The sequence below is a fragment of the Hypanus sabinus genome, chromosome 13, assembly GCF_030144855.1.
Source record: "Hypanus sabinus isolate sHypSab1 chromosome 13, sHypSab1.hap1, whole genome shotgun sequence".
In the NCBI taxonomy this organism is placed as follows: Eukaryota; Metazoa; Chordata; class Chondrichthyes; order Myliobatiformes; family Dasyatidae; genus Hypanus; species Hypanus sabinus.
Window position 1 is genome coordinate 20,968,937 of NC_082718.1, and position 23,644 is coordinate 20,992,580.

The window sequence follows — 23,644 nt, forward strand, 5'->3', positions numbered from 1 at the left end:
AGTTCCCCTGATCCTCCCAGCTACTCTCTGGGCAACTCCCATCCGGAATAAACTCAACCTTGCGGGTTAAAACAACCTCATCTGCTAACCCAGCAGACTCCCTCAAGGTAGCGGCATCCTTTTAATCTCAGAATGCCCTTACATCATCAGGAACACACTTAAATTCTTCAATTACAAACTGCTCTTTTAAGCTATATAAATCATCAGTGTCCAACACTGGACCTCCCAGCCGCCACATCTCCCTCTCAAACTGCCTCTGTCTTTCCCTTTCCTACCTCTGTCTCCATGCTTCTTCAGCCTCCAGCTTTTTTATTCTGAACTCATGTTCATACTTCATTTTCTCTGCCTGAAGCTGAACCTCAGTCTCAGTAAGTGTTTTACCCTCAACAAACATCTCCACCTCCTCCTCATCGAATTTGCCTCATCCACATAATGATGTGCTAGTAACAACTGTACCTGAGCCCTCTTCATCTGAGTGGTCACCTTAATCTTTAACTTACGAGGAATTCCCATCAGTACATCCCTCTTAGCCTCATCCAACACCTCAGGGGTTAGATCCACAACAAATTTACTCACCTCAAACCCCATTTCTGCTGTTTTTCCACTCCAAATTAAATAAAGGAATTCACCCCAATCAATTCAACGTCCCCCAATTTGTCTGTCAAATCCAGGATGAGCCCCCAATTTTGACACATCCCCGGTGACCGGGTTACCGAACCAGCAGAAATGGAATACACGTTGGAGTATGGTATTACTGTAAATAATAGTGTTTATTAGTAAACTAAGTAATACTGTACTATAAAATGCAAATATATGAAACAAAGTTAGCAATGATATATGCAGATGTGTGGAAATAGGAATCAAAACCAAGCTCTTTTGGAGTCTAGGGGTAAATGGATAGTCTTACGATGGTGAAGAGTTCAGTTCAGTTCAGGTTGAGGTAGTTGCTGTCGTACCATTGGAGAGAGACAGAGAGAGCCTGCCCTGTTATGGTCACTGACTATGGTACGACCATTCTTCAGTGGTGGACTTGGCACCTAGGCAAGGGTGGACACACAAGCAAGTCCACACTGTTCACACCCTCACACACTGTGAGCCACTGATTGATTCCCCCGAATCGATCCTCCAAACCCCACCTTCGCGTGGGTGCACTATGCTCTTTCAGTGTCCTGTGGTGTGTCTCCCTGGCGTCTTAGAAGACCTGTTTTTCATCTTCCCTTGCAGGGCACCAGGTGTCCATCAGGCCATCCATCACCCGGTCCTGCCTTGCTATCACTGCAACAATCTTGCAAGCAGGCAAAAGTGTCCTTGGAGCAAAGGTAAACAATCAGCCAAGGAGCCATAATATTAAATCATGTCTCTCTCTCTCTCATTAGCAGCATAGTTCACAGGGGGGTAACTCTGGACCCCATCTCAGCTTGGTTTGCTCATCACAGGCATGGACTAGATGGGTTTAAGGACTGTTCATCTACTGTAGTGTTTGATTACTATAGCTCTAGGACACATGATAATAATCAGAATCAGAATCAAAATCAGGTTTATCATCACCGGTATGTGTCGTGAAATTTGTTAACCTAGCAGCAGCAGTTCAGTGCAATACATAGAGAAGAAGAAGAAGAAGAAGAAATAAATCGATTACAGTATGTGTATATTGAATAGATTAAAAATCATGCAAAAACAGAAATAATATATTAAAAAGGTGAAGTAGTGTTCACAGGTTCAATGTCCAGGTGGCAGAGGGGAAGAATTGCTGAGTGTGTGCCTCCTACCTGATGGCAACAGTCAGAAAAGGGCATGTCCTTAATAATGGATGCTGCATTTCTGAGACACCGCTCCCTGAAGATGTCCTGGGTACTTTCTAAGCTTAACCCAAGATGGAGCTCACTAAATTTACAATCCTCTGCAGCTTCTTTCGGTCCTGTGTAGTAGCTTCCCCATACCAGACAGTGATGCAGCCTGACAGAATGCTCTCCACAGCACATCTCTCGAAGTTTTTGTGTTTTTGTTGACATAACAAATCTCTTCAAACTCCGAATGAAGTAAAGTTGCTGTCTTGCCTTCTTTATAACTACATCGATATGTTGGGACCAGGTTAGGTACTCAGAGATCTTGACACCCAGTCACTTGAAATTGCTCACTCACTCCATTTCTGATCCCTCTATGAGGATAATAAGCCAATACCAAAACCAAATGGAAAGGAATAAAGTTATCCCATATGTGGTCTAAGGAGATAATCAATTATCCTGATACAAAGCTTCAGCCCAAAACATCACCAGTGGAGTTGAGCTCTCCTGCACAGCCACCGTTTCCAGTGGGTTGTTTGTTAATCAAGTACACAATCTGCCCACTGGGGGGAGCTCACATGCCATTGATGCTAAATGTATCCAATCTCAGAAACAGTCTGAAATGGCAGTATTTTTACATTAAGATTAAGATGAGATTTATTTGTCACATGTATTTTGAAACATCATGCACACAGTGAAATGCAACATTAGTGTCTGTGATCAATACATTCTGAGGATGCACTGGGGACAGCCTGCAAGATCGGTCTCAGTTAAAAACATCAACTGTAGAATCTCTTGTGTTAGTGTCACCATTCTTTAGGCGCCGACATAGCATGCCACAAGTTACTAACCCTAACCCGTATGCATCATATATCAGTGAAAATAAATCTGATTGTGACTATGATTCCAGTTATAGAGGTACACATTTGTTATCCCTGTTGTCTTGTCCATGACCTGTGCATGCAGGTTCCTCCCAGTCTCCATCCAGCTAACAGGAGTGACCTGCCATTCATTACCAACTCATCACCTGCAGCCTATTTAAACCCTCATTCACTCATACAAATCATTCAGTTGCTCCTAGCCTTCAGGTACCTCGTTGAGTTTCGTATCTGTTCTCTCTTGTCTTGTGGCCCCTCATGGCTTGTTATTTTTCAGTTTATTATTAAAGTTATCATTCACCGCCTAAATCATCTCTGCTGCTCTGCAATTCGGTCAAGCCTCCTCTCTGTTTCTTGACACTACTAACGCTCACACAACAACTGAACCAAAGATTATCTGTTATTCTCATATAGTAATAATCATATCTAAAAAAAACCTACAGTATTGAACAGAGAGTTCATTGAGTAGTTCTGCAGTTGTGTTGGGTGTTATCTAAATGCAAAATGGGTACAAGAAGAAAGAGCCCAGGGTAATCTGTGGACAGTTGGTTGAAAGTTGCAGGGCAAGTTGAGAAGCAGCTAAAAAATACTTGAGTGATCCTGGGGTAACAGGATACAAGAACAAGTGCAGATGAGTTTTTGACATATTTGGAGTACCGTGTGTAGTTATGGGTGTCATACTCCGAGGAAGATGCAAAGGCCTTGGATGGTGGGCAGAAAAGATTCATCAAGATTATTCCAGGGACAGGGTTTGGGGCAGGATGGAGGAACTGGGGTGTTCACCTCAAGCTAGACAAGCCATAAAGAGATCTGAGAGGGCTTGCAGTATCATGAAGAGGGCAGGATCTATGAGGGATGTCTTCCCATTGACAGATGGCCATGAACTACAGGGCACAGAATGAAGGGATTAGGGGCAAGTTCAGTAACAGCATTCAGTGGGGATTTGGTTGAAGGATTTCCCTTGGGATCAATAAAGTATGTCTGTCTGTCTGTCTGGAAAATAAATTGCACTCCTCTGGGGAGAGGGGACATGGGAAATGAACTGGCTGATGAGATAGCATGGTAGCAAGGTGGCTAGCATAATGCTTAACAGTGCCAGCGACTGGGGATCAATTCTCGTCGTTGTCTGTAAGGGGTTTGTGCTCCCCATGACTGTGTGGGTTTCCTCCAGATACCCCAGTTTTCTGCCATATTTCAAAAACATATGAGTAGGGTTAGTAAATTGTCAGCATGCTATGTTGGCAATAGAAGTGTGGTGATCTGTGCGGGTTGCTCCCAGAACATTCTTGGACTGTATTGGTCATCGAGGTAAATGGCACATTTCATTGTGTGTTTTGATGCATAAGTGACAAAAAAAAGCTAATCTTTAACATGAACCATGCTCTAGAAATCCAAAGTACCTTCTTAATAAAATCAGGAAATGTTGAAAAAGTTCAGCAGGTCAGGCGGCATGTGCAGAGAGAGAACCAGTTTGTATGTTGCCAGTATTTTCTGTTTTTAGAGGAACATGCTCAAAATGCTGGAGGAACTCAGCAGGCCAGGCAGCATCAATGGGAATAGTAACATCAACTGTACTTTTTTTCACAGATGGTGCCTGGCCTGCTGAGCTCCTCAAGCATTTTGTGTGTGTTGTTTGGATTTCCAGATCTGCAGATTTTATCTTTTTTTATTTCATGTTACCAGAATGTGCAGTTTCTTTGCTTTTCTTCTCCATAAACAATTATTTTAAAAACACTTTGGTTGCTGTCACTGTCCTCTTCCTTTGTTGACTCTTCTCACCCCCACCCCCTTAAAGCATGTCAATAGACAATCTATGTCAAACAGACAGTGTTAATACAAATTGTTCTTGTCATTGAAGGGAGGAGGAGGTATATTTTAAACGCAAGAGATTCTGGAAATCCAGTGTGACACACAAGGCTGGAGGAATTCAGCAATATAGGCAGCATCTATGGAAAGGAATGAAGAGTCAATGTTTCAAGCCGGGACCCTTCACCAGGACTCAGAAGGCGTATTTACAAGGGAGAGCCATGTATGATTGTCATCTTGTTGTGTTGGAGAGACTTGTGAGTTCCTGAGATCCCGAGAGCGATGCTGTACGGAGTTTATTGAAAGGCCAAATGAGAAAGTGCGCGTGGACAAGATATTTCCAATAGTGGTAGAGTCTAGGACCAGAGAGGGCGCAATAAATGTGAGGTAATCCAAAATTTACAGTCCAGATGAAGGGTCTCAGTCTGAAGCATTGAATGTTTATTCCCTTCCATAGATGCTGCCCGACTTCCTGAGTTCTTCCAGCATTTTGTGTATGTTACTCTCTATTTTCAGTAACTATGGAATCTCTTGCACCCCCACTTCGACACAGACATTTTATACTTGAGTGTTAATCGTGGCTCAGTATGGGTTGTTATGGAAACACATTAGTTCACCTATTTCTCTGACTAATTTACATTGATATCTCTGAGAGCAACACCCATTATCATTGCCTTCAGATCCCTTCATTGCCTGAGCATTCCATTTCCCTTAATATCTAGCCTCTGAGGTATCTTTGCTTCTTGGAAGATGAGTATAGAAGACCTGATCCTGTCAAGCATGTGGTGAAGACCCCCTCTATCAATCACAGAACAAGGTCATACTTTACTGAAAGAGGATAGAGTCACACAGCTTAATTGAAAGTTATTGCTGCTTTTAATTACAAACTCTGTCCCTGTTGTTCCAGTATAGAACAATTAACTTCCTTGATCTCCTGATCACCATCAGTATTAAAATTTGCCAAGATTTCAGAACTTGCCAAATGACGTATGAAGTGAAGTAAAACAAAGCAGAACTTATGCCTGTGACTTTTATCTCAGTAAATTAATGAGATGAAATGTCGTTAACTTTATCAAAGAGTATGTGCAACTTAAGATAGCATGCCACTTGGAGTCAGAGTTATACAGCATGCCAGCAGGCCATTTGGCCCAACTGGTCCATGTTGACCCAAGATAGAGCCATAGAGTCATAGAGCAGAAACGGGATCTTCAGCCCATGTAGTCCATGGTGAACTGTTATTCTGCCTAGTTCCATCGACTCACAACTATATGGACCATATCCTTCCATACCTCTCACATCTATGTCCTTAGCCACACCTTGCATCAAGATGCCCCATCTAAGTTAGTTGCATTTGCCAGCTGGCCCATAACCTGCTAAATCTGTCCCTGGTACGTATGACACCAGCCTCTCCTCCATTGTCTCTGTCTATTCTTCTCCCCACCTTACTAAAGCAGCCAACAGAATCAAAGACCTCACCCACTCTCTTCTTCCCCCATCCCATTGGGCAGAAGATACAGAAGCCTGAAAGCATGTGCCAACAGGTTCAAGATAGCTTCTATCACACTGTAGTAAGACTATTGTATAAAAAGTTGGACTTTTGACCTTACAATCTACCTTGTTAAGACCTTGCACCTTATTGACGGTCTGCACTGCACTTTCTCTGTTACACTTTAGCATAAAGCTGCTGTGCTTTACTCTTTATTCTGTTATTATTTTACCTTGTTCTGCCTCAGTACACTGTGTAATGATCTAATCTGTATGAACAGTATGCAACACAAGCTTTTCATTGTACCCCATTATATGTGTGAATTCCAAAGATACACCGCCCTTAGGCTGCAGAACTTCCTCCTCATTTCTGTTCTAAAAGGATGTCCTTCTATTCTGAAGTTGTGTACTCTGGTCCTAGACTCCCCCACCATAGGAAATATATAGTTAATATAGTTCAGTAAGTATACTTTAGACAAGGTTGGATAGAGTTTGCATAGTAGGGGAATTAAGGGTTATGGGAAAAGGCAGGTAGGTGGAGATAAGTCCATGGTCTTATTGAATGGCAGAGCAGGCTCGACAGGCCAGATGGCCTTCTCCTGCTCCTATTTCTTATGTCTTACATCCTCCCCACATCTACTCCTTTCAAGGCCTTTCAATATTCAATAGGTTTCAATGAGTTCCCCTGTCATTCTTCTAAACTCCAGCAACTACAGGCCCAAAGCCATGAGGTGCTCTTCATACATTAACCTTTTTATTCCCAGGATCATTCTCATGAACCTCCTCTGGACCCTCTCCAACTCTAGCACAACCTTTCTTAGATAAGGTTTCAAAACTGCTCACAACATTCCGAATGTGGTCTGGCCAATGCCTTACAAAGCTCCAGCATTACATCCTTGCTTTTAAATTCTAGACCTCTTGAAAAGAATGCTACCAGTGATCTTGCTTTCAATACCAATTCAACCTGCAAGTTAACTTTTAGGAAATCCTGCATGAAGACTCCCAAATTGCTTTGCACCTCTGCTTTCTGAATTTAGAAAATAGTAGGCTTTCAGACTGATTGACATCTTGGCAGTCAGGTTAAAACCTAACCATAGGAACTAAGATTTTAAAATGTCTCCAAAATCATTAACACAATAAGTTTTACAGATGCTAGAAATCCAAACTAAACTCATTGTTTGCAGTTGCAAGTGGTAAATACCTTTGAAGTGTTTTGAACCCAGAGAATTTTATGTAATTCTTTGCTGATAGCTGAACTGGATTTAACAAGATAACAGCTTGCTGCTCCTCTGTCACCCTGTTGAATTTTCACCACATGTTAGAGAGACCAGTGTCAGTGAATTCTAAACAAAGGAGGCAGTAAAGGCTGGTGACAAAGCTGCCCTACAAATCACCTCCCTTAACAGTTGCAGAGACCTCATTGCAGACTAATGTGTTTCTAACAGCTATTTAAAACATCCTCTTAGCTGTCACGCATATGGTGGGTAGCTCAATATATCATTAACCATTTATACCCAATATTTATACTTTCAAACCCTCTGCTGATACAACTACCATCTGCAAATTTCCTCCTCTTCGACAAACATCTTTCATAAATTTTAATCTGACTTAAATTTAGATGGTAAAACCTTTTTTATGCCATAATAATAGTTAAACTACTTTTGCTTCTTGTCTAGCGAGTTTAAGAATAGTTTGTTCCCTTCCTTAAAACCCAATATGGGTTGGATTGGCAGGCTCTGGCAAAGCACACATGTTCATGATGCACATACGGACATTCATACTAACTTGAAACAAATTCAGAATCTGAAACAGAATCAGGGTTATTATCACTCCCTTAAATGATGTTAAATTTGTTATTTTGCAGCAGAAAAGACATAAAATTGCTATAAATTACAAAATAACTGAACAGTGCAACAAAAAAGAAACAGTGAGGTAGTGTTCATGGGTTCATGGATTGTTTAGAAAATTGACGGTGGAGTGGAAGAAGCTGCTCTTGAATTGTTGAGTGAAGGTCATCAGGGTCCTCAATGGTAGTATTAAGAAGAGGCTACATCCTGGATAAATTTTGTTATGAACACAATGATGATGAATCTCAATAAGATGCACCCTCATCATTTATTTTGCAGGTTGTGGGTCCAGATAACATCACAATCTACCTCATTATGGCCTTCATCTTCATTTGTATGACTGCACTTTCTCTGTTACTGTAACATTTTATTCTGCACTCTGTTTGTCTTTTCCCTTATACTACCTCGACGTACAGATATATTGAAATGATCTGTATGAATGGCATGCAAAACACTGTTTCCCAGCGTGTGTCGGTACATGTAGCAACAGTGAACTAATTTACTATTTCACTCCATTGAGGTTTGAGTTAAAAGTCACAGATCCTTCCACTAGATGAGATGGAGGTGCTAACCTTATCATTATTGCATTTTCAGGTGTTTGCAAAAGGTCCATGGCACTAAGAAAGCTTAGCGTCTACCATCAGATGCAGGCCATTTGGCCCATCAATGCATTCAGCATTTCTGTTCTACTTGAGCCTCCTCTTGTCAAAGTTCAAAATTTGAAGTTCAGATTAAAGTTATTATTATAGTAGATCTATGTTACCATATACTACCCTCAGATTCATCTTCTTACAGGCAATTACAGGACTAAAAGTAATATAATAGAATTTGATGAACTACGCATAATCAAGACTGGCAAACGATCAATTTGCAGAAGAAGACAAACTGCAAATAAAAAATAATACTGAGAACATGAGTTGTAAAAAGTCCTTGAAAGTGAGTCTGTAAGTTGCAAAATCAGTTCTTTCTACATTTTAATTCTTTCATCGTGACCCTCTATTCCCTTCTCTTCAAATGCTTGTGAGCTTCCCTGTAGCTGCATTAAAACTACTCATCAAGCATTTTTGATGGGGGCTTGCACCATTTTTCTCACAGTCGCTTTACACCACCAGCAATCATCAATCGGGGTTTGATTCTTGCCACTGTCTGTAAGGAATTTGTACATTCTCCCTGTGACTGTGTGAGTCTCCTCCAGGTGCTCGGTTTCCGCCCACATTCCAAAGACGTATGGGTTAGTTATATGCGTACTTTGTGGGTACTGGAAACGTACCCTCAGACTGTGGTGGTTGCCGACACAAGTCACGCATTTCAAGATCCAAGATTGTTTAATGTCATTTCCAGTACACAAGTATAAAGGAGAACAAATTGTTTCTCATGATCTGATAAAGCACAAAATAACACAAGACAAAGAACACAATAAATATAATTACATAAGACAGCTTATCTACATAGATCGATTGTCTGTCCTTAAGGTGACTGATAAGAAATGATCAAGTAGTGGTGATTGGGGGCATGGAGGGATGGGTTAGGGGTGGACGTGTTGATCAGCCTTGCTGCTTGGGAAAATTAACTGTGCTTGGTGGAAGTCACTGCATATTTCTATGTTTCGGTGTAAATGAGACCAACACTGCTAATCTTTAGCATTTTTTAGAATCCTCTCCATTGGTTTTACTGTAGTAAAGAGAAGAACACATATAATAAGGTGCAACATAGATTGAGCATAATGGCTATTTCTCTAGAAGTACATTTAAATAGTTGGCTTAGTTTTGTCATGGCCTTGCTAATTTGTGGTACTATATTTTGTGTCCTGGGGCCAATATTTGCTCTTCAATAAACATCATAAATGTAGATTACTTGACCAGTATCACATTGCTGTTTGAGGAGCTTTCTACATACAAATCAATTTCTTCTTTGCCAGCATGACAACAGTGACTACAGCACATTGACTGATGAAGCTGTCGGGAGAACTTCTTCCCCTCTGCCATCAGATTACTGAATGGATAATGAATCAACCCATGAACACTATCTCACTACTTTTGGTCTCTTTTTGCATTACTTATTTACTGTATCTTTAAAAAAAGATATACTTCTTATAGTTTATAGTTAGTTATGTATTGTACTGTACAGCTGCCACAAAACAAAAAATCTCACGATGTACATCAGTGATAATAAACCTGATTCTGATTCTGAATGTTCCAACTCGTCCTGAAAATCAAAAGAAAGCTGCAGATGATGGAAATGTGAAATTTAAAAAATCCTGGAAGGTCAGACAGCATCTGTACGGAGAGGAGCAGAGTTAACATTTCAGGTTGAAGACAACATTTCTGTCTGATCTGCCAATTGCCTTCATTTCCCGCTTTTACTTTGGCATGTCCTGAATCGAGATTATTGTTACATCAGTTTATTACTGCCACATGTACAAAGGTGTAGTTGGAAGTGTTATTGATCTTACTTAGAGATACAGTAACAGGCCCTTTTGAGTCCACACCACCCAGTTACACTCATGCGATCAAATTCATGGAAGAACGTACAAAACCCCTTACACACAGTGCTGGAATTGAAACCCGATTGCGATCGTAGGCACTGTAAAATGCTATGCTAACCACTGCACTATATCACCACACTACCAGGCCAACATAGCGTGCCCACAAGGTACTAACCCTAAACCATACATCTTTGCAATGTGGGAGGAGACCAGAGCACCCAGAGGAAACCCATGTGATCACGGGAAGAATGTGAAAAGTGGCGGAATTGACACAGGGTGATTGGTGCTGTAATAGTGTTTCGCTACCCACTACTATACTGTGCCGCCCCCTTTGTTTTACATGCTGTCCAAGCAGATTATCACATCAGTGCATTGAAGCACAATGAGGGAAAACAATAACAAAATCTAGAATAAAGTGCAGTGCAAATAGACAATAAATTGGTAAGCAAGCATGAGGAAATCTGCAGATGCTGGAAATTCAAGCAACGCACACAAAATGCTGGTGGAACACAGCAGGCCAGGCAGCATCCATAGGGAGAAGCACTGTTGACGTTTCGGGCCGAGACCCTTTGTCAGAACTCAATAAATTGGTAACTTGTTTTATTATTGTCACATGAACCAAGATACAGTGAAATCTTTGTTTTGCCTGCCATCCAAACAGAGATCATTGAGGACACGTTATGTTGGCACTGGAATGTGTGATGACACTTGCCACCATTTGCCCTCAGCACATCCTGAGGTTAACACAATCAATGAAGGATCCTATCTACCTTCCTTGTGGCTTGTTTGTCCAATCCCTTCAGGGAGGCGGCTACGTAGCATCCACCAGATTCAAAAACATGGGTCTGTACTCACTGGAATTCAGAAGGGTCGGGGGGGGGGGGTCGCATTGAAACCTCTCGAATGTTAAAAGGTCTAGACAGAGTAGATGCGGTAAGGATGTTTCCCATGGTGGGAGATCCTAGGACAAGAGGGCATGGCCTCAGGATAGGAGGGTGCCCTTTCAAAACAGATGTGGAGAAATTTCTTTAGACAAAGGGTGGTGAATTTGTGGAATTTGTTACCACATGCAGCCACGGAGGCCAGGTCATTGGGTGTATTGAAGGCAGAGATTAATAAGTTTTTGATTGGACATGGCATCAAGGGCTATGGGGAGAAGGCCGGGAACTGGGGTTGAGGAGGAGATAGAAAGAAGGATCAGCCATGATTGGATAGCAGAGAAAACTTGATGGGCTGGATGGCCTAATTCTGCTCCTGTGACTTATGGTCTAAAACGATTACTTCCCCTCAGCAGTAAGGCTGATAGTCAACACCTCCACCCACTAACCCACAACCCCCACCACCAGCATTTTGTCATTTCCTGTCAGAGTGACCTATGTACAGCCACCCCTGTACCTAGTGCCCCTTTATGAACATACAATCAATCTATGTATATAAGTTACCTATCTATGGAATGGTGGGGTGGAGATATGTCTCTACCAAAAGAGGTGCAAGGATTTCCTTCCCTCTGCTAGCCTGCAGGGAACACTTGGGCAAAGTTTAACACCTGCTTAGCCCACCCCCCACGTGAAACCATGGGAGGAGCTGGTGGTGAGCAGTCATATGAGCAGATGGTGTACATCACAAGTTCTGGTTATGCAACCCCTGATGCCAGGCAGACAATCTCCAAAGAGAATTGATAATGGCTGGGGTCTCCATCTTGCCCAGAAGGCGGCAATGACAAACCACTTCTGTAGAAACATTTGTCTACTTTATATGACACGGCACATAATGATGATGATGTATTTATATTTATTGTGTTTATTATTGTTTATTTTATTGTGTTTTTGGTGCTGCATCCGATTCAGAGTAACAATTACTTCATTCTCCTTTACACTTGCGTACTGGAAATGACATTAAACAATCTTGATCTTGATTTCACTGTATGCTTTGATGCAGGCGTGATAAATAAGTGAATCTGAATCTGATCTGAACAGGCATCGAGGCAGTACAAGGGAAAACAATAACAGAATGCAAAGTAACGTTTTACGGAGAAATTGCGGTGCAAGTAGACATTGAACTGACAAACTAGTTCATTATCGTCACCTGTACAGTGAAAAAACGTTGTTTTGCTTACCATCCATACAGATCCTTTCACCGCAACCGGGAACTGAGGTAGAACAGCAACAATGCAGAATAAAGTGTAACATCTACATCAAAAGTCCATTGCAGGCAGATTATTTGGGCAAAGTCATAACGAAGTAGGTTGTGAAGTCAAGAGTCCACTTTAACCCTTTAGGAATTATTCAAAGGTCTCATAACAGTGCAATATTAGATCGAGTTTATTGTCATGCGCACGAGTAGGGTGACAACAGGTACAAAAGAAACGTGTTTACAGCATCACACAGACACGAAGGTTAAGACAAGCTTTATGGTTTCTTTAACCTTTTTTTTAAAGCGAAGTGGTCTGTAGTTTCAACGTGGTACAGTATCGACTCTAAAATCGACGGCACAATTAATTCCCGAGGGAGGTTTGCAAGGGAAAGGGTTAACAACACCCAGGAACCGCTGATTGGTTGTCTCGGTGGGAAAACGTGATTGGTCCTCACCCTCCTCAGGGTAAGCTGATTGGTCGCGGGCCGGGGTACAAAAGACTCCCTCTCTCCTCAAGCCTCAAATATCAACTTCATTCAAGTTTTTTTTAAAAACAATATATTTGTGTATTCAGCTGCTGAGCCGGGCAAATTGACATCTCCGCGGCTTCCTGCAAGCAGTAACTTTTCACATTATTTTTAATTTTGCAGGAAACTAGGTATCAAACAAGTTGTAAAGGAACTGACTGGCCAAGATCAGAACAATTCTGTGAAACCATGATTATTTTACCGGTGTTGGGTCTAATTATTATAGGTTTTAAAATAACCCCAGCGTTAACGTGTCAGTTCCCCACCGACTGGAGACCCCTCAGCGAGGGCTGCAGAGCAGAGCTGGCTGAGATTATAGTCTATGCCCGGGTTCTGGCGATTCACCAGGACATGTACAGCGTGTTCAACTATCTGCCGTGGCAGTACGAAGCCACACTGTTCTACTCGGCTGAGATAGAGACGCTGTGTGACCAGGCGTGGGGCAGCATGCTGGAGGTGCCCGTCGGATCTCGGCTCAACCTCACGGGTTTGGGTTACTTCTCCTGCCAGTCTCACACCGTTCTGGAGAACAACAGTTACTTTTTCTTCCTCAGGTAAAGAAAGAATATGTTGTAGAAAGCTCTCTGATGTTAAAAATCTAAAACGGGACCTTTGGCATTGTGTTGTTTCATAGTTGATAAACTGACTTCCAGAGGACAATCAGGTCAAGGGTATCGAGATGTAAGGGAACGGATGAACTTGTTAGACGTTTTTCCACAGGAATTTAGAAGATCGTAGCACAGTGTCTTAATATTAAGCGTCAAAGGCTAGCGTGGGGATAATAGATCACCCTGATGTGCTTCTTTGTATATACTGTGAACAGCCGCAAGAAAACGAATCTTGGTGACATATATGCATTTTTATAATGAATTTACTTTGAACGTTGAATGGCGGAGCAGACACGACGGGCTCCTATGTCTTCTGGTCTGATTAGAAGCAGGCGCTTCGACCCACGGTGTCTGTGCCAGCCATTATGACAAGCTAGTAATCCCACCTGCCTGCTCGAGCTCCACATCCCTCCATTCCCTGCCCGTTCATGTGCCTGTCTAATGCCTCTCGCTATTATAACTGATTCTGCCACTAGCAGCCCACTCCAGGCTCTCCTGACTCTGTGTACTTTAAAAAAAAAACTCGCCAAACTCTCCCCTTTCTATCCGGTCCTAATGAAGGGTCTCCGCTCCAAACGTCCACTCACACTGCCTGACCTGCTGAGTTCCTCCGGCATTGTGCGGGATTTTCAGCATCCCCAGAATCTCTTGTATAGCAAATCTCCTTTAAATTTTCACCCTTTCACTCTAAGTTAGTTTATTATTGTCTCAGGTACTGATAAACTGTGAAAACTTCGTTCTGCATGCCAATGCAGATAATTTCATCTCATCAGTACATCGTGAAAAACAAGAATGGAACGCAAGCCTTAACGCTGTGCTTTTTAAGATCTGACATTTCCTCACTGGCAACAGACTATATCCATCTACCGTATGTATAATGGTAATGTTGTATCAAGTCACCACTCATCCTTACAGTGCTCTAGAGAAAACAATATAAGTCTGTCTAACCTCTCCTAGAGAAAAAGATCAACTCCCAATTCCCTGTGACATGACTGATACTGCGATTCTATTTTCCCTCCTGACGGCTGGGAGAGATTTAACGGGACCTGAGGGGAGGTTTTTTCACACACAGGGAGTGTATACATGGAATGAGCTGCCAGGAAAAATGGCAGAGGCAGAAACAACTAAAACGCTCAAAAGACACTTGGAGAGGTACGTGGTTAAAGGATATCCAAATCAGACTCAAAGTTATTATCACTGACTCATATTGTGAAATTTGTTTTGCGGCAAATGAGGCACAAAATTGCAATGTTTAAATTGCATAGATGACATTAAAAGTTAAAATAAGAAATACAAAATACAGCAAAAAGTGGGTCTGTGGTCCTTTGGTTCTAAAATATTGAGTGTGTCTTCAGGCTCCCTCCTGATGGTAGTAATGAGAAGAGGGCACATCTCGAATGGTGATGGTCCTTAATGATGGAGGCTGCCTTCCTGAGGCACCATCTTTCGAAGATGTCCTGGATGCTGGGGAGGTTAGTGGAGCTGGCTGACTAGGACCCTCTGCAGCTTCTTCTAATCCTGTGCTTGGAGTCTCCGTTCTAGAGGTGTTGCAGCCTGTCAGAATGCTCTACACAGTTCATCTGTAGAAACTTGCCCGTCTTTGGCGGCATTCCAAATCTCCTCGAACTCCTAATAGCTGCTGGCATGCCTTCTTCAATATTGCATCAGTATATTGGGCCCAGGATAGATCTTCAGAGATGTTGACACCCAGGAACTAGAAGCTGCCCACTCCTTCCACTGCTGACCCCTCAATGATAAATGGGCCAAATGCAGGCAAATGGGACTATCTTGGTCAGTATGGAAGAGTTGGGCTGAATGGCCTTTTGTGCACTGTTTAATACTATAGCTCTGAAAACAACTATGCCTGTTTAAACCTTAATGCTTGTCAACAATCTACTCCTACATAAGCCATCTGAAAAATCTCAGTGCAGGCTGAACAGCCAGATATGAAATGACAGTTTAGCCTGCTTATTTTTCTAATCTCGGTTTAAATCTCCCCACTTCTAGTTCTGACCAGAGATGCATGTTTAGTTGACTCTCTGTTGCCTTTGCTAGAAGTTATTATCATTATCAAATCAGGTTTCTCAACAAAGCTTCTTTTTTTAAACATCAAAGCACAATTTCTTCACAGAAAATTCTGCTTTGTAAATGGAGTTAACTCTGTGTTTTGGTGGATCTCCATTCACAGGAATACAGGGGAATGTAGAAAAGTACGGTAAGGAACAGGCACTTCGGTCCAAAGTGTCTGCCAGCCATTATGTCACTCTAAACTATTCCAATCTGCCAGCACATTTATGGAAGAGGCCATTCAGCCCATTGTGTTTCTGATTTTGAATAGCAGGTTCTCTTTGTTCCTTGGGTCATAAAGTCCTCACTGCCTAACCCTTCCAATTCTATAACCCTGCAGGTCATGACTTTCCAAGCACACCCGAAGTGTGATGAAGGGTTCCAGGTCTGTCTCCACTACCCTTTCAGGCAATGAGTTTCAGAGCCCCACCACCTCTGGGTTGGGTGAGTTAAGTGGATGGGGAACATTTCGTCTCACTCCCTCCCCCATCCAATCCTTCAACTTATCATTTTAGATGTCTGCTTCCTCGATTTTGACTGTGCTGGTATGAGGAAATATGTCCTTCCGCACTTAGTCTGCCATAAACGTAATCATTGTAAACATCTGAATTATGTCTCTAACTTCTCATCACCACTCCCCTCCATTCCCCTTTCCCCCACTTAGCTTTTCCTTATCTCTCTGGCCCCTTTATCTTCCCTTTTTCCTCCCCTGCCCTCACGAGCTGCCCCCCCCTTTCATTTTCTTCCTGGTTCTACACCTCCCTCCCTTTATTCTATAGTCTGCTGTCCTCTCCTATCTCATTCCTCTTTCTTCAGCCCTTTACTTCTTCCATCCATCAGCTCTCAGCTTCTCACATCATTCCCTTTCTTCCCCCATCTTCACCCTTTTGCCCTCCTCCTCTCATACTCATACTCACTCGTCACCCAGCAGTTCGTCCACCTCTACCTCCCCTTCCCTTTTATTCTGGATTCTTCCCCCTTCCTTTCCAGTCCTGATGAAAGGTCTCAGCCTGAAACAGCAACTGTCCATTTTCCTGGGCTGACCAGTGAAGCACGAATTGAGGCTCTTTTCTTCCAAAGAAACTAGCCACCTATCCAATGTTTCCACAGGGCTGCAGATCTCTTTGTAAATCTCTTCCATGTCCTTTCTATTCGGATTCAATTTGTATACATTGCAACATGCAGTCAAATGCATCGTTTGTTTCAACAGGTGACACAAGTTGAGAATGTGCTGGTGGCAGCCTACGAGTGCTACCACACATTCCAGTGCCAATGTAGAATACCCACCATGTTCAGTGGAACAACACAAGCAGTGACAACAGCAGAATACTGTAACACAAAAGAAAACAAACAACTGCAAAACAAGTCACTTTCACACTCTCCAATCCCTTCAGGCACTGACACACACAGACAGGTCTCCAGTCCCAGGCCAGGCCATATCTCTGTCTCATTGTTGGGGAGTCTATTCAGAGAATCCGTGACTATTCCCAAGCAGAGTATGGCTACTTGTCCTGACCTGTCCCTGCCTGAGTTCTCTGTCGAAGTAATCCATGCTTGCACTTTCCACAGAAGCTTCCTCTTATCATCCATTTATCCAACTCACTTGGGAGTTTTCTGTTGAACCTCCTTCCATCGCACGTTGGGGTGGAGTATTTTGGGTCACTTTTGCCACACAGTTTAAATCAGTCACATTATGCTGCCGTTGGAAGCAGTTTCTCCTTACTGGTGCTTTATCAAAACTCGTTAAGGTTCCTCCCTCAGTTACAAACACTGAACATCAGACTCCCGGTACGTACCAATGAGTGTTTGCACACCGGCAGGTTAGATAAGGGTGGATTTACTGGTTACTGCGGGGCTGCACACACTTTCTCTGGGTGGGAACTGGGCAAATAGGGCCATAAGACAGGAGCAGGATCAGGCCATTTGGTTCACTGAGTCTGTTTCACCATTCCATCATGGCTGATCTATTTTCCCTCAACCCCATTCTCCCACCTTCTCCCTGTGACCTTTGATGCCCTTATTAAGAACCTATCAACTGCCACTTTAAATATACCCCATGACTTGGCCTAAACAGCTGTCAGTGCCAATGAATTCCACAAATTCACCTAAAGAAATAGCTCCTTGTCTCTGTTTTCAAGGGATGCCCTTCTATCCTAATGTCATGTCCTCTGGTGCTAGACTGCCCCACTATTGGAGCCATCATCTCCGCATCCACTCTGTCTAAACCTTTCAATTTTCAATAGGTTTCAATCAATTGTCTCCTTGTTCTTCTAAATTCCAGTGAGTGCAGGCTCAGAGCCAACAAACGCTCCTCAAATGTTAACCCTTCCATGCCGGGATCATTCCTGTGGGCCTCCTCTAGACTCTCTCCAATGCCATCAGATCTTTTAGATAAGGGGCCCCAAAGATGCTTACAATTCTCCATGAGGTCTGTCCCAAGGTCTTGTATAGCCCCAGCATTACATCCTAGCTTTTATGTTTGAGTCCTCTCAAAATGAGTGATAACATTGCAGTTGCCTTCCTTACTACTTATTCAGTCTGCAAGTTAAATTTGGAGAATCTTGCATGAGGACCTTCGCAATTCTGATTTTTGTGTACGTATGTTCTCTACCCTCCCTAACTCACGGCACAACATTTGAGGAGCTGGGTAGAGATGAGCAGCACGGGGCAGACTCATTCACTGAGTAATTGGAGTCGGTGGTCTCAGCTCTTCCCACCCCTGCTTGCTCTCCTGTCACCACTCTATGATCGGCTCCCACGCACTGTGCTGGTTCATTCCCCACTTACTATCATATCTGCTTCCACCACCTCCTCTGGCAGCCCATTCCAGACACCAGCAATTCTGCGAAAAAGAAGCAATGCCTTGCACAGCCCCTGCACGGGGGTGCACCTGGATGACAGACTTGAGCGGAAAACCAACACAGAGGCTGTGTACAAGAAGGGCCAGAGATGCCTCTACTTCCTGAGTAGACTGAGGTCCTATAGAGAATGCAAGTCTCTCCTTCACACGTTCTACCAGTCTGTTGTTGCCAGTATAATCTTCAAAGCAATGGTGTGCTGGGGCAACGACGTCAACATGGGTGATGTCATAGAACTAAGGACCCTATGGGAATTCCTGGCAATTCTGGACAATGTTTCTCACCCTCTGCATGCCACCTTGGCTGAACAGAGGAACATTTTTAGCAATAGACTAAGACAACTGTGCTGCTCCAAAGAGTGCTATGAGATAGTTTTTACCCTCGGTCATTAGGCTGTATAATGAACCATCCTATAGCTGGGGAAGTGATGACATCCCCCCCCCCCCCCCCCGCCCATTAGGCTGTTTGATGTAACTTATTTTTTTATTCTTTCTACTTCTCTTCTAATATTTATATATCTGCGCATTTGTAATGCTATCGTGACACTATAATTTGCTTTGGGATCAATAAAATATCTATATATCTATATAAATTTAAACTTTCATAAACACAAGATTCTGCAGAGTAATACACACAAAACACTGGAGGAACTCAGCAGGTCAGGCATCATCATTGGCAGGAATAAGCAGTCAAGACCCTTCATCAGGCTTTAAAAATCCCCCTCCCTCACCTTAAACCCCCACCCTCTTATATTTGGCATTTCCACACTGACGAACAGGCTTTGATCATCTACTCTTTGTACGTCTCTCAGAATTTAATTTTGAGTCACCCCATCAGTCTCCAAGGCTCTGGAGAAAGCCAACCAAAATAATCCTGGTTGCGAACAGTTCTGGGGAAGAGTGGTAACTCAAAAACTGCCTTACCATATGACCTTCCCTTAACCCTCTCTGCTCTCAGGAGGACAACCAGATATACTCCTGTCTGTCACATAACAATTTGAGGAAATGATCGTTATTTACTCTGTCCAAGGACATTAAACTCTCTGACAGAATGGGGCCCATAATGGAACAGAATACTGAGGCTAAAGAATGGAAAGCATAAACACAAGAGATCCTGCAGATGTTGGAAATCCAGAGCAACACACACAAAATGCTGGAGGAACTCAGGGACACAGGCAGCATCAATAAAGGAGAATAAACCGTCAGTGCTTCAGGCTGAGATGCTTCATCAGAACCGGAAAGGAAGGGGAAATAAGCCAGACTAGAAGATGGGAGGGAGGGAAAGGAGTTCAATTGGCAGGTCATGGTTGCTTTTCAGAATGGACACGTGGCTGTGGTAATGAGTCTGGGTAAGCACATGGCTGAAGTGTTGGAGTTCAAAGTTTAAAATAAGTTTTTTAACATGCCACATATATGTTACCATATGCTGTACCACCCTGAGATTTATTTACTTGTGGGCATTCGGAGTAAATACAAGAAGCACAACAGAATCAATGAATAGCCGCCAATAGGACGGACAACAACCAATAAGCAAAAGACAACAAACTGCAAATGGAAAATGATTTTAAAAAGTAATATAATATAATAACTGAATAAGCAATTAATATCAAGAAAATTAGTTGTAGAGTTCTTGAAAGTGAGTCCATAGGTTGTGGGATAAGTTGATGGGCAAGTGAAGCTGAGAGCAGTTATCCCCTCTGGTTCACGAGCCAGACGGTTGAGGTTCCTGAACCCTGACTGTTCCTGATCCTGGTGGGATGGGTCCTAAGGCTCCTGTACCTTCTTCCTGATCAACCAGTGAGAAGAGAGCATGACCTGAATGGTGGGGATCCTTGATGATGAATGCTGCTTTCCTGCTCTGTGTAGGTGTGTTCAACGATGGGGAGGGCTTTACCAGAGATGGACTGGGCTGTATCTGCTTTTTGTTTTGAAGGCCTTTCCATACCAAGCCATAATGCTTATACTTCCATATACTTCCCACCACACATCTATGGAATTTTTTCAAAGTTTTAGATGACATGCCAAATCTTCATAAACTTCTCAGGAAGTAGAGGTGCTGCTGTACTTTCTTTGTAATGGCGTTTAGATGCTGGGCCAAGACAGATCTTCTGATATGATGACACTAAGGATGCCAACCCTCTCCACCTCTGATCCTCCAATGAAGATTGGTTTACGGACTCTGGTTTCTTCCTCCTAAAGTCAATAAACAGCACCTTCACCTTGCTGATATTGAGTAAGAAGTTGTTGTTGTGGCACCACTCAGCCAGATTTTCAATCTCCCTCCTATATGCTGATTCATCACCTTCTTAGCTTTGGCCAACAACAGTAGTGTCATGAGCAATCTTAAGTATGGCATTGGAGCTGTGCTTATCCTCACAGTCATAAGTATAAAGCAAGTAGAGCGGGGGCTAAGTACAGAACCTTGTGGTGAATCTATGCTGATGGTGATTTTGGAGGAGATGTTGCCAATCTGAACTGACTGGGGCAGGCAAGGAAGAAAATCGAGGATCCAGTTGCATAAAGAGGTATTGTGGCTTGGGTTGTTGAAGCTTATTGATTAGTTTTGAGGGGAAGATGGTACTGATTGCCAAGCTGTAGTCAATGAAGAGCTTTCTGATGTATGCTCTTACTTTGTACAGATGTTCCATGGTTGAGTGAAGAGACAAAGAAATGACATCAGTTGACCTGTTGTAATGGTAGGCAAATTGAAGTGGATCCAAGTTGCTTCTCAGGCAGGAATTGTTATTTGAGATATTGTGGAACGTGTTTTATCATTGGCCTCTCAAAGACACTCCTTCACAGTGGATGTAAGTGCTACCAGATGACAGTCATTGAGGCAGGTTACCATGTTCTTCTTAGGCACAGGTATAATTGAAGCCTTTTGACGCAGGTGGGTACTTCAGTCTGCTGAAGTGAGAGTTTAAACATAACGGGGAACTCTTCTGCCAGTGATCAGCACAGGTCTTTAGTACAAAAACTAGGTACCCCGTCTGGGCCAGATCCTTCCTGTGGATCACCCTCGTGAAGGATGCTGTCATGTCAGCCTCAGAGATCACAGGGTCATCAGGGGCCGTCGAAGTTCATGTTCTGATGGTCAAAGAAAGCATAAAAGGCATTGAGTTTATCTGGGAGTGAAATTTGTTGTTTCCTATGTCACTTGCTTTCACTTTGTAGGTGGTGGTGATAACATTCAAGCCCTGACACAGCTGTTGAGCATCACTCAGTGTTTCAAGTTTGGTCCAGACTTGATGTATCTTGCCTGCTTAAAGGGCTATACCTGCATGCTTGAGAGTTAAGTTCACAGAGTCCTTCAAAAGATCATGAAATTGCTTGTTCACCAAGGTGGTTCAAAGCTACATACTGAAAGGGAAATTACAGGCTGCAGATTGCAGTGAGAGTAGGTCGGGAGAAGTATATTTATCAGCTTAGGAAGCTGCTTACAATGAATTGCAGTGTTTCACCAGTGTCATCTTGCCAAATCAGCAGAGATCACAGAGGGGGAGTAATGAGAGAGGGTCTCACTGAACTCTCATTGGAGAAAAGGCTTAAACTTCTTTAGGGTGGGGATACCTTGAAGAGATTTCACAGTGGAGCAGCACATTGATGTTTAGTGCGGCTACCAGCAAACAAGAAACAGCATACCCCGACGCCTTTCAAATCATTCTCATGGACTTCACTGAAGCTTGTTTGAAGAAATCTCTACCAAATTATCAGCAGCATATTTGCAGCACCCGGGGTCCTGGCATACTTTATCCCTAAATCCAGTGACCTCAAATACTACTTTGAAAGCATTCTTAACTGGTCCCCCAAAGACTCAACCGTATGCTCCCAGATCACTCGCTCTGAAATAGTGTAATTAATTTATTTTGTCTCTCTTAATTCCTCATAAGAAAGTGTATCACTTTTATATTTTTCTTTGGTCTAAGTCTTCCTGGTCAGTTGCTATTCCACTTATTTGCACAATTGCAAAGATTTAGGCCATTTGAAATCTTTGTCATGTAGGCATCAATATTGAAATCTAGGCCATTAATCTATATCAAGACAGCAGTGGTCGTAACAATAACTTCAGGAAATAATTTTAAATAGTTCCTTCCCTTTCAGATAAAAAACAACACAGTTTTCTGGCTCTCTTTCAACTTTACAACTGAGGTTTTCCAAGGATTATATCTCTAATTTCATCCACAAAGCACTTTTCCTGGAATGAATTCTTATTCTGTTCAGTGAGTAGACACTTCCTTTCTTTTAGTTGCTACATAGATAAATACAAACACCGGAGATTCTGCAGATGCTGGAAATCCAAAGTAACACACACAAAATGCTGAAGGAACCCAGCAGGCCAGGCAGCATCTATGGAGAGGAATAAACAATTGACGTATTTGGGCCGAGACCCTTTATCAGACTGGAAAGAGAGGGGGATGAAGCCAGAAAAAGAAATTGAAGGGAGGGGAAGGAGTACAAGCTGACAGGTGGTAGGTGAGATCAGGTGGGCGGGCAGGTGAAGGACGGGACATGAAGTGAGATGCTGGGAGGTGATTGATAGAAATGATAAAGGGCTGAAGAAGGAGAGGACAGTGGTCCAAGGGAGAAAAGGAGGGAGATGGGGAACCACGAGAAGGAAGGGGAAGGTGAGGGGCAAGTCGTGAGGGCAGTGGAGGAAAAAGGGAAGACTGTGTGTCTTCAGGCTCCTGTGCCTCCTCCCTGCTGATAATAATGAGAAAAGGACATGTCCCAGTGGGTGAGGATCCTCAGTGATGCATGCCATCTTCTTGAAGGAAGGCTTTTTGAAGACGTCCTCAGTGGTGGGAGGACTGTGTCCGAGATGGAGCTGGCTGTATCTACCAGCCTCTTTTGATCCTGGAGCCTTCAGCTCATGCTGTAAAGAGTTACAGTAACTACTATGCTGCCATGCCACCATGGAGTGTAAGATGACAAGAGGCATAGGCAGAGTGGACACCCCAGTGACGACTTCCCAGAGTGGTAATGGCTGATATATGGGGGCATAATTTTAAGGTGATGAGTGGAGAGTATGGGGAGGGAGTGGTTATCAGAGGTAGTTTTTTTTTTCACAGAGAGAGTGGGTGTATGGAACACTCTGCCAGGGGTGGTGGTAGAGGCAGACGCATTTGGGATATTTAAGAAGTTCTTAATTAAGAACATGGATGACAGA

General features: G+C 42.9%; 2 protein-coding genes across 2 annotated transcripts in view; one reads left to right on the top strand and one right to left on the bottom strand.

The window, feature by feature from the left end:
• Positions 1–12,425, bottom strand: part of optn (optineurin) — a 61,854-nt gene extending 49,429 nt beyond the window's left edge. Inside the window, exon 1 of the mRNA XM_059987279.1 lies at positions 12,402–12,425. The gene's annotated coding sequence lies outside the window, so the exon portion shown is untranslated. The remainder of the gene's footprint in view (positions 1–12,401) is intronic.
• A 511-nt stretch (positions 12,426–12,936) lies between these two features.
• Positions 12,937–23,644, top strand: part of ccdc3a (coiled-coil domain containing 3a) — a 69,541-nt gene continuing 58,833 nt past the window's right edge. The window contains exon 1 of the mRNA XM_059987283.1: positions 12,937–13,499. Coding sequence (XP_059843266.1) covers positions 13,135–13,499 — 365 coding nt within the window. The 5' untranslated portion in view covers positions 12,937–13,134. The remainder of the gene's footprint in view (positions 13,500–23,644) is intronic.